Source organism: Styela clava, chromosome 3 (genome assembly GCF_964204865.1).
Source record: "Styela clava chromosome 3, kaStyClav1.hap1.2, whole genome shotgun sequence".
NCBI lineage: Eukaryota > Metazoa > Chordata > Ascidiacea > Stolidobranchia > Styelidae > Styela > Styela clava.
The window spans coordinates 3,002,305-3,013,400 of record NC_135252.1 but is presented as its reverse complement, the minus strand read 5'-3'; the positions used below and the strand labels follow the sequence as shown (position 1 = coordinate 3,013,400).

General features: G+C 34.3%; 1 protein-coding gene across 1 annotated transcript; it reads left to right on the top strand.

Moving 5' to 3' along the window:
• The first annotated feature begins 3,222 nt into the window (after positions 1-3,222).
• LOC120341851 (glutamate carboxypeptidase 2-like) lies at positions 3,223-10,221 on the top strand. Its single transcript, XM_078111091.1, has 15 exons — positions 3,223-3,438; positions 3,642-3,820; positions 3,982-4,091; positions 4,472-4,592; positions 5,179-5,358; positions 5,440-5,626; positions 5,759-5,844; positions 5,918-6,120; positions 6,807-7,027; positions 7,275-7,374; positions 7,689-7,941; positions 8,288-8,369; positions 8,856-8,948; positions 9,262-9,379; positions 9,696-10,221. The coding sequence occupies exons 1-15, from the start codon at positions 3,257-3,259 to the stop codon at positions 9,789-9,791; spliced, it is 2,211 nt and encodes a 736-aa protein (XP_077967217.1). The 5' UTR covers positions 3,223-3,256; the 3' UTR covers positions 9,792-10,221.
• Positions 10,222-11,096: the final 875 nt, after the last annotated feature.

Sequence of the window (11,096 nt, the reverse complement as noted above, 5' to 3'; positions counted from 1 at the left end):
TCAGAGTTAAATATTTTGGGGAACTCCCTTCTACAACATGTGTTTCAATCAAGCATGACGATAAACGTAGCGTCATCTATTTAATATTTCGGCAAAATGAGGTTGACTTCTACTGTTATTTGATCCGAACAAAAAAAATAGTAAGATAATTTTTGAATTGCTAGCTAATTTATACGACCGTATAAATGTATACAGGCATTTGTCTTATCTCATAGAAGAAGATTAGGGACGCTGGAGTACTTTTGCAAAGGTTAGATTTACATATTTATCCCGGGGGAGAGAAAAAAAAACGATACGATGGTTTAATCAAATGGCGAACCACGGCCCTCGTCCGGTTAGGTACTATGTGTAGAGTATGGTATTAGTTAGCTAGGTATTTGTTTCAGATGCATGGATTGGTGATGAAGGAAGCCGTGACTACCCTACAGCGGCGACGAGTCTAGAACATAATTATCCGCACAGGATTCGAACCTGCGAATATACATAGGGTAATCAAAGGAGGTGGCAAGTCACATCGCCGATGAGGTGTTTTGGTATGGTTTACCATTTTCTCCATTTACCATTAAAATACATGGCCTAAACTCACTACTGGAATAATTTGTGCTGATGGAATTAGATTAAAAAATGGATAGGATATGAAATAACATTTCGATTCTTGCATTAATTTTGAAACATACAATCCACAAAAAAACAGAAAATAATTATGTGAAGTCGAAGATTAGTATGAGGCATTTATGGGGTTGGTCCCCAGAATTCAACTACCACTTTGGAATAGAGGAACTCACATTGAAGAACTCGTCTTTCTAGATAATTCTGTTAGACTACAAACAAAACCTACAAAGTCATAGTCGAGTTCATTTTTTCCATCCAGTGAAAAATAACATATATATGAAATTGACAAAAAATAAAATTAAACACACATTTTTACTTGGCAAGGGAGCCGCGGGGAATTAAAATTGGTTATCGAGCAGCGACGCCCAAGATTCAATATCTAATTAAATTTCAAAGGTCGGAAATTAAGTTTTTAGAACACAGTTATTATAGGTGATTGTGGCTTTGGCAGCTGAACCACTAACAGCCTCACCTATATACGGAGGTTATATGAGACGACCATAAATAAATAAATTCGCAATGAATTGGTGTGGCACATACAATAGCAAAGGCATATTTTATGATGGCAATAAATGTTTAAAATATATCACCACGAAAATCAATTTTTAGATATATATATTCGCAACAGTGTGAAACGTATGAGATAAATAAATTGGGCACCATCATGCGGAATATGTAATACCTTCATTTCAACTACTCAATGAACGAATAAATATTATAGATTCGTTTTTAAAATGAATGTGAATTCGATGCCGACGTTACAAATTATATAAATTCGGCTAGCGTAATAATGCTGTTTTGTTTGATAGTGATGCTTTTTCCTGATTCCTATAACAACCGATCATAATATAGAAAAACTATATGCGTCATAAAAAAGCATTAGAGCGTTGTTTAATATTTTCCCAATGCATAATATATATATATCGTATTTTTCCAGTCACAATCATTATTGCATAACCAATATAATTTCACTCTGAATCTATCTGCAATGGTTAAATCATAACATTTGGTTGACAATGAGAATTCACGTTTTAGTTTAGCGTAGAACTGTCTCGTTTTTCCAAAGTCGTTATGGATTCTAGCAAATACATCATGATTCAATGCCCCAAAGGTGAGCCCAGCTTTTAATTGATTTCGTAGCAAATTAACCAAAATTTAGTTAAACGCATCATTAAATGCATCATATACGTAGGCCTACAGGTTATAATTTTAAGAGCATATCTTAGCTTAGTTTGCACAAAATTGTACTTTTTGAAATTGAATTTTTTTTTTAAATTATATGAAATCTTCAAAGGTTTATTCAATTCCATCTAACAAAGTGCGGAATAATAAAAGCATTTTATTGCATTTATATTTGCTAGTCTTGCTAACAATGCCAATTGGTAATATAATACACAGAATATTTGCAGAATATTGTATAAATGGGCTTGATTCAATAATATACTATTTATTCAGCACTATCAGATAAAATCGCATTATATTTGAATGAGACAGTGCACTTTCTATTCTTTACAATAGGATTAATATACGATGGGTGAAAAGCGGTAACGGCAAATGCATTCAACGAATGTGTGTGTAATGCCTATGGCATTATAGAATTACAAAAGATGGAATTCCAAATTACATACTGTATAACATTCAAGTCTAATTGATCTAGTTTAGTCAGGTTTCATCACTTGTACTGATAGCAATAAAAGATCAGATGTTCTTAGGACCATTTTGACTAGGCAACCGTTCTATAAAAATACACGAAATGCATAGTATCAGATAAATATATTCTTCGATGTGTTTTAAATATTGATGCCAATAAATTGAATCATGAATATTGATAGAATTCTATGCCAGGCACGAGAAAACCCCCACAACAATAAATTGAAATTACTTAAAAACTTAAAAAAGTAAAAATTCTGGCGAAAAAAATGACAAAATATTGGGAAAGCCGTTTTGCTTTTGATAGAGTGTTTTTTTCAGGCGCTTTCCGGCAATAACCTAACCACATTGGGACGTCAATTCCGATTTTCAAAACTTCCAAATAAACTTTTAAACGTAGGACAGGTTAGATATGTCACACTTATTGTTGAGAATTAGAGGCATGAATGTAAATTCAATGCCGGCATTTTAACAATTTTATGCTCTGCCGCCATGTGGTACTTCTTATCCAGTCTTCGGCATAATTTAAAAACGATGGACAAATTCTCTTATGAAGAAGAGTAGTTGAAACAGATGACTCCAACTTTGATAACTTATGTAAAAATCTTGTTTACATTTTCCAAATTAAAGGTGAGTACGCCTAAGTTTTAAGTTTAAATTTTCTTTTTTCATCAGTTTATCGAAAATGTTGATCTTGATCTCGCTCAATCAGTTTTTGAACAATTAAAAAGTTGAAGCAGCAGGCCGAAGGCCAATTAAACGTTGAGAACGGTTGGTGTTTTTGAAAATAGCCAGAGAAAATTATATTATATAGACAGGCAAATGTAACAACCTCATCGCTTCTGGGACGTATTTTTTTGACGAATGAGGAAAACTGTTAAAGGGATGGAATTCAATTTGAAAAGCGATTTTTACAAATTTGCATATCTTTACAGCTATATTACACTTGTCAATCAGAATCTTCTTGAAGCTTTTACTTAGTTAAATCTGCGTTATGACAGACGCTGGTAGAATAATACTGTTAGCAGTTGTTGTCTGCGCTGTTGGAGTTGGCGTTGGCGTTATCATCGGATATTTTGCCATTGATAACTCTATACCTGAACCAAAAGAAAATCCTGATGCAAGTCAAATGATTATGAATGAAATAAAAGCTGAAAATCTTGAAAAATATCTAAGGTTGGTAGAAATATTTTATTATCTATACGCACTAATGTAGTGCTATTGCCGTGACAAAATTAAATTGTGTGTAAATGTTTCATTATTACTTTTCAATCAATGTTGGTGAACATAGGTCGAAAAACTTTCCTCATTGAATTGGGACATGAATTTTCAGAAATACAATGCTCTTTTATATGCATCACACAATGATATTTCACCAGGTACGTCACAGAATATCCTCATATTGCTGGTCGCGATGTTGCCGAAGAATATCTTGTGAATTACATTGCTGACCAGTGGAAAGAATCGGGACTAGATGTTGAAATTCATCCTTATGAAGTTTTGCTTTCATATCCTGACGACAACGATCCAAACTATTTAGCCATAAAATTGGCCGATGGTATGATAGTGATTTATATCTTTGCAAATGATTAGCATGCATCGGTTGAGTTTTTTTAGTTCTTATTTGTTTGGTTATACCCCTTTTCCTTATATAATTATTCCCTTTTCTACATGAACACTTTTTTCTAATGAAAAATAATATTTTTTCGACATTGGAAGGTTCACTGACCAGTCAAAGTCAATTGAAGGAAGAGATATTGGATCATAGTCAAAACAAATCCGGCGTAGTTAATCCATTTAACGCATATTCAGCAAAAGGAGACCCGGAGGCAAGTGAACAGATAAATATAATCCGAATCAAACCATGTTACTATGGCGCACTCTATGATTTCGGATTTGAAGAATCATAATTTTAAATGAACTTAAATTGTGAGTCATGAAGAAAGCGACCCCATTCCAAAGAATTAATATTTAAGCGTCATAATTTTCATGTTTTACGTAGTTTGAGTAGCATGTATATGATATTTAACAAAAAATACATCAGTGAATGTATGTCTGAATATTGAAATACATTCCAATATTTGTTCAAATCGTTAAAAAATTGCGAGTAAAATATATACAAGTTTGCTCTGGAATGTGCTTACCAGAACAGATAATGGACTTCAACTATTTATTAAGTAATAATAACACATATTTGAATACACTTCAGGGAGAACTGGTCTACGTCAACTATGCAAGCATCGATGATTTTTTACATATTTCGAAGTTGATAAATTTAAACAACAAGATATGTATCGCTCGCTACGGAAAACTATTTCGTGGTGACAAAGGTCTGTGTTAACTGTAATTATTTTATTTCATTTTAGTATTTTTACTCGTCAGACGGTCAAGCTCCAACCCACATAGAAGAAAAACAAATGTGAACGCTCTTTACATTTCAAGTAGTAAAAATTCAGCAAATGACGATAAAATATTTTATTGAATGATAACAGGCAGTGTTGGTGACGTGAATGTCCCGGAAAAGGCGTCAATGGCATTTATGAAATGTTTGTTATAACAGAAATAACCTCATATAATTTTATGGTATAGCCACTCTACATTCCATTGATGAATATCAATGAAACCTTTAAATTATAATAATATATATCGATCGATAATTTAAAAAAAAAAAGATATCGATAACTCACAAATAAAAGCTTGTATGATGTACTGATGACTACACCTTTTAACAGTATTACAATTACTAATATTAATAACACAGTTCAATATTCATTGTGTGGTATAATGCAAATTATTCAAATCAATTAAATCCAAGATAAATTTTACAAAATCCACTGTCCATGTTTGAGTCCTAAATATTGAAAATGTAGATTGTGTCGTTAATTAATACTTCTATACTCGTCCATATTTGTTTAGTCAACCACGCAGAATTGTATAACTGCTCTGGACTCATTCTGTACTCGGATCCAAAAGATTATACAGTGCTTGGCAGAGAAGTTTATCCTGACGATTGGTTTCTGCCCGGAACGGGAGCGCAACGTGGTAGCATACAATTGTTATCTGGTGACGAACTTACTCCACATTATCCAGCAATTGGTAAATATGTTCACAAGATTAACAACAACAACAGCACTTACGATTCGTGTACAACAAAATTACATACTGCTGTTATTTTAGAAACTGCATGGAGACTTAAACTGGAAGATACAGATCTCGTTAAAATTCCTGTTACTCCGATAGGATATAATGATGCCAAAATGTATCTTGAGAAACTGAGTGGCAACGAGGTGCTGGAAGACTGGAAAGGCGGATTGAATATTACTTATAGATATGGACCTGGATTCGTTGGTGAACATTCAACAAGGTAACGACTTCTTTTTTCTAGATGCTTAACGGTAGCAAAGATGTATATTAAGGCAAATTAAAATCAGATATATATACATACTGTAATGAGTTTGTTTTTAATACACATAATTTTACTTTACTCATGTTTCAGCAAGATGAAAATGCATGTTAATACAACCAATCAGATGGCAATTACAAAAAACGTAGTAGGAATTATAAGGGGAAGTGTAGAACCAGGTATGGAATTGGTATCATCAACACTTACCTTGATATTCTGTGTTTTTTTAAGGTGATACCATTATTATCTTAGATCGGTATATCATCATTGGAAATCATCGTGATGCTTGGGTATTTGGCTCAGTCGATCCATCCTCTGGTACAGCAGGAGTGCTCGAAATTGCTAGAAGTTTTGGAGAAGCAATCAAGAATGGTTGGAAGCCGCGAAGAAGCATTGTGTTTTGCAGTTGGGGTGCTGAGGAGTATGGGCTAATAGGTTCCACGGAATGGGTTGAGGTAAGCAATTTATTGTAATGATGTGATGAATATAAAACTGCAATATACCAATTCAAATATTTGCTCAGGTGAAACCGACTTCGGCCAAACAAAATATTGCAAAACTGAATAATATATGGCATTCTCAAGAACCCGTTACATTTTCTAGTTTTTTGACCGTCACCACGGTCGATATTTTATATAGTACTACGTTTTAACAGATTACATTCAATAAAAATAGAAACTAAATCGTTAACTTATGTCTAAAACGCAACGAGATCCATTTGTATAAAAACAGATATTCAGATATTTATTTCCGTACCGCGTATTGTGAATTTTATGGGTATTCCAGAAGAATGTGAACCAAGATGGCGGACACTGGAGCTTAGTATGTGTAACAAGTTAGAGTTAGGCCATAATTTTGGTTACAATTACTACGGGAGTCACTTGGCTAGTCCCCGAACTCGTAATAGAACTCAAATAAGGAAAATTGGAATAAAATTATGGCCTAACACTAACCTGGTACACATACTATGTTCCGGTGTCCACCATCTTGGCTCGCAGACTTCGGGAGCACCATTTTATGTTGTTCTCTTATTTTTCTATCTGTAATTTTTACAACTCACACTGAAGCATGTGCTAGTCGATATCCATTTTTATTGAAATCGCACAAAATACGTGTACAAAACCGTGCATTTTGTTCGCAGGAATTTACCAAAGTTTTGGGAAGTCGCACCATAGCTTACCTCAATATAGATGGAATGATAAATGGAAATTATACAGTTCAATTATCAGGATCTCACAACCTGAAACAACTTTCAATCGATTCTGCCAAAACAGTACCCAATCCTAGTCAGGAAGAAATTGCAAATGGTCGTAAAAATACTTTTGATACCTGGCTGCATACAAGCGGAGGAAGCGAACTAAAGTGATAAAAACGTTGAATAATTTATTTCCGTTGTTGACGAAACGCCCTCTAAAATCACCAAATTCGTACGAATAATTCAGAGTGGCTAAGGCATACCACTCATGACCAGTGTTTCTTCTTCAAAGTTTACAATGAATACCATGATAAATATCAGATATGATTCTTGTAGTTTAATATTTAATTATCCTTTCCTGTATCTATAAGGGCATTGAAAGTGCAGAATCGTTCAAAAATGTTTAATATTTAGATTTGCTACACTCGGATCGGGCAGTGACTATGCACCATTCTTGCAGGTGTCAGGAATATCCGTGCTAAACCTTAAATACGCGAGTAACTTCAATCCGGTTGTAAGATTCTTTTTATGAAATTTCAACTTATTTTGCCTCTAATTTGGTACAGTTACAGTCAGATGCTTTGTACAGAATAGTAGTATGTAGTATATTTGTATGTTTGTTTGTCGCTTTCAATCACAATATCAGAACAATACACGAGGCTCAACGCATCAAATTTGTTGAACCCATAACCAAATTTGAGTGACTCTAGTCTTAACTTTTTGTTTATTTTTATACATTTTCGAGCCCAAGTCGGAATATTCTAATCATTTCCAAAGCTCCCAAACTAGCCAATTAACGTTCTTTTGCATTTCATTGTATATTTTCAGGGCAGTGGTGTGTCAGGGTATCCAGTCTATCACACAGTTTATGAAACTTTTGATTACATGAAAGCATTCATCGATCCGGATTTCTTGTTTCATCAAGCAACCGCTAGGGTTGGAGCTGAAATTGCTAGGAGACTTGCAGATTCTCCTCTTCTGCCTTTTAATGCCGTAGACTATGTTACTAGGATGATTTCTGATAAAAACACAATGATGAAAACATTTGGTGAAAAGTTGGAAAGTCACAATATAAAAACAGGTAAGTAAAAAAGAAACCTCATATATGCGTCGATACTTTAGAATTATCAAAATGTATATGTTAAATACGAAGCCCAAAAGTTTTGGCATCCTGGGAAACACTACCATTTTAACTACTGAAAATTCACAACAGATCTACTATTTGTCACTTACATACGTCATAATACTTATCAGCGAAGTCGATATAAATATACTATATTATTTTCTAATAAAGTCATTCCGCGGGCTAGTTTACCTGAGTTGATATCGAGAGGCCCTCTCTGGTTAAAGACGAGATAATGCAGATTAGCCATCAATGTTTCGTCTTGAGTGATATTTCATGCCATTTTTTATTTTTACACATCCAGATATGCTCAATTCCGCTCTGACTGATCTCAATAATGCCGCCAAAGATTTGCACAAAAGGATTGAAAAGATTGATCTCAAAGAGTAACTATTTAGCATTAAATTCAGTCTGTGAACATTAACTTCATAAACAATTCGAAAATTCAGCACTGTTTTATAAATAGTCGAATATGATAATACTTATCCTAAGTAAGTCAATAGTCTTGCCTCACACTAACACAAATATATACGGATCCACCGTTAGCCTCGTGGAAATCCAAACGGAAATATATTTGTGTTAGCGTGCAGCAAAACTATTGAAACACTTAGGATAGTTATCATCACTCTTGCTACAGCATCCGTGCATTATATTCATACGGATCCATCGACACAAAGGCATAGAAGACAGAGAAATAGTTAGACTCGTAGAAACCTTATCGCAATCACATGAAAATGATTGTTTTGAATAATCGATATCTCGATTTTTTGCTTCACAAATCTGCATTTAAATGCATTTGAAGGGGTTGGAACAAAATGCCACGATATGAGGTGTCAATTATTATCAATATCAATTACGCATGTATTTTGTAGCCCATTATTACTGAGAGCTGTAAACGATCAGTTGATGCAATTCGAGAGAGCTTTCATTGACAAACAGGGAATAGAAGGACGAAATGATGTCAGGTGAAATATGGCGTTTGTTATTTTTCAATTAATTGAACCTGATTAGAATCATATTATTTATGAAACATTTACTTTACAATTCTGAAAAAGTTACATATAGTATTCAAACCGCCACGCGAGGACTAAAAACTTATTTACCCCTGTTCTAAGGATTCTTTGGGGAAAAATTCTAACAAATAGGCTCTGAGGTAGATTATTGAGAACTTATGCCGAGGAATATAGAAATTGAATAACTATTATTCAGTGTTTAAGATCGCCCTTCCATCCTAGTATAGTAGTGTTAATGAACCCTAACGAAAATTTTCATATTCAGTCACGTAATATATACTCCTCTCTTGCACAACTCATATGGAGCAGCAGCTTTCCCAGGACTAGTCGATTCAATGTTTGAGATTGAATCAGATCCAAACCAGGAAGCTCGTTGGGATGAAGTATGTAATTATAATCGCTTTATTATATCTATAATGGCAATTTTATCAGCATTACTGAAAAATAATATTCAAATTGTTTGGAGTGTGAAAATTTGGACTGCTGGAAATTGACTTACAGTGATTCAGCACGGCGATGAAACGGTTTATAAATGAACAGTTTAAATGTCCTCAAAAACTTTTTTTTCTTGTTTGGGATTTCCATTTTATTGACTCTGACAGCCTCAAGTCATATGATTCTATTACTGTTCCATTATGCTATAAAGAAAATAATGCAGATCTAAACATTAGTAAAAATACCTGGATTTATCTATCACAGGTCCGCCGTCAGTATTCAATACTTCTGTATCACATTGGTTCTGCTGCATCGACATTGAGAGATTTTACACCAATTAAAGGATTTTCTAATCAATGATCACAACTAACCGCAACATTATTACCTCTTAATCTTTGCTTTAATTATCTAGTGACTTAATCACCCATTAAATCGCAGAGATATGATATATATTCAAGTTTAGCAAATATCATATCATACCAATCAGTAAATGTCTAATGAAAAGTTTTTCATGTATTAAAGTTAACTACAATAACCAGTCTGACTAACAAATCTTGATGGGGGAATCAAGGTTAGGCGATATATTCAGAAACTAATTTGACGCCCTGTGGTGGTTTCAAGATTTTGACTTCCAGACGATATAGTGCTATGATTTGCCACTTTATTGTCCTACTTCAGAGTTGCTAATTATTCACAATTTCATTTTATTGTAGCGCTTTGTACACACAAGATACAGGATCTATATTGGTAAATAATGGCCAATTCGAGGTTAGGCTTGGATGTAATTATGTTCGCATCAAAAGTTCTCGAATCTCGCGTTTAAGTCTCGCGACCGACATCTCATCCAGGGTGTAATATATTGGGAGGGCAAAGCAACCCGACGTTGAAATGTTATATGTAAATATAATTGCCATAACGGGTTGCAAACGTCACTGAGAGGTGTTCTAACTTGTGTATTCTGTTGTATGCTCGTATTAAAGGGGATAACGGCGCGCCCCTAATTATTTTTCTCAAAATATGTAGGACATTGAATTACCACAGTGAAACTATTAAAATTAAATGCCAATATCGGCCACCATCAATTCGCTTGACCATTTCTGTCATATCTATTGTTACTGCGGTATCTAAGGGTCTAGGACAGGGTAAATTATTACCTTTCTTTTGTTGGAGAGTGTTGAGTTCGATACCTCCACATCCACCTGAAGGAACTAACGAGCTCGGTGTAATGATTTTTCCACACACCCTCATTTATATTTGCATACCTGTGACGTAATGTGAATCGTGATTTTTTAATTAATTGATAAGCAGCGTGACAACTCTTAATTGTTGCGGTTCATCGCATCTCATTTATTCGTCTGATTCACGTGCTGTTGTAGGCTACGTTCATGTTAGATTAGAGGCGTTTTATTTATTGTCACTGTTTAAGTAGTTTAGTCAAATGTGCCGCTGTTCTCGATAAATGAGTTCAGTTGTATGTGTGTTTCTATTCTGAGGAGAAAGTATTTAAGTAGAGAAACAATACCTGCTACGGAATAATGGTTCAAACTCTCCCCTCTTTAGGGAGCGTAAGTTTAGAGATTGAATAACATCTCTACAGAAGAGATGTACCTTAATTTAGCACAAGCTGTTATTCCTAGATAATCTTTGGTTTAGCCATGCAATTCC

What these genes read in the sequence shown, in the direction of transcription:
- LOC120341851 (XM_078111091.1), top strand. Translation starts at nt 3,257, where the DNA reads ATGACAGACGCTGGTAGAATAATACTGTTAGCAGTTGTTGTCTGCGCT. An exon ending in TCCACATTATCCAGCAATTG is followed by an intron (nt 5,359 to 5,439) that starts GTAAATATGTTC and finishes CTGTTATTTTAG; the next exon opens with AAACTGCATGGAGACTTAAA. An exon ending in CGAGTAACTTCAATCCGGTT is followed by an intron (nt 7,375 to 7,688) that starts GTAAGATTCTTT and finishes GTATATTTTCAG; the next exon opens with GGCAGTGGTGTGTCAGGGTA.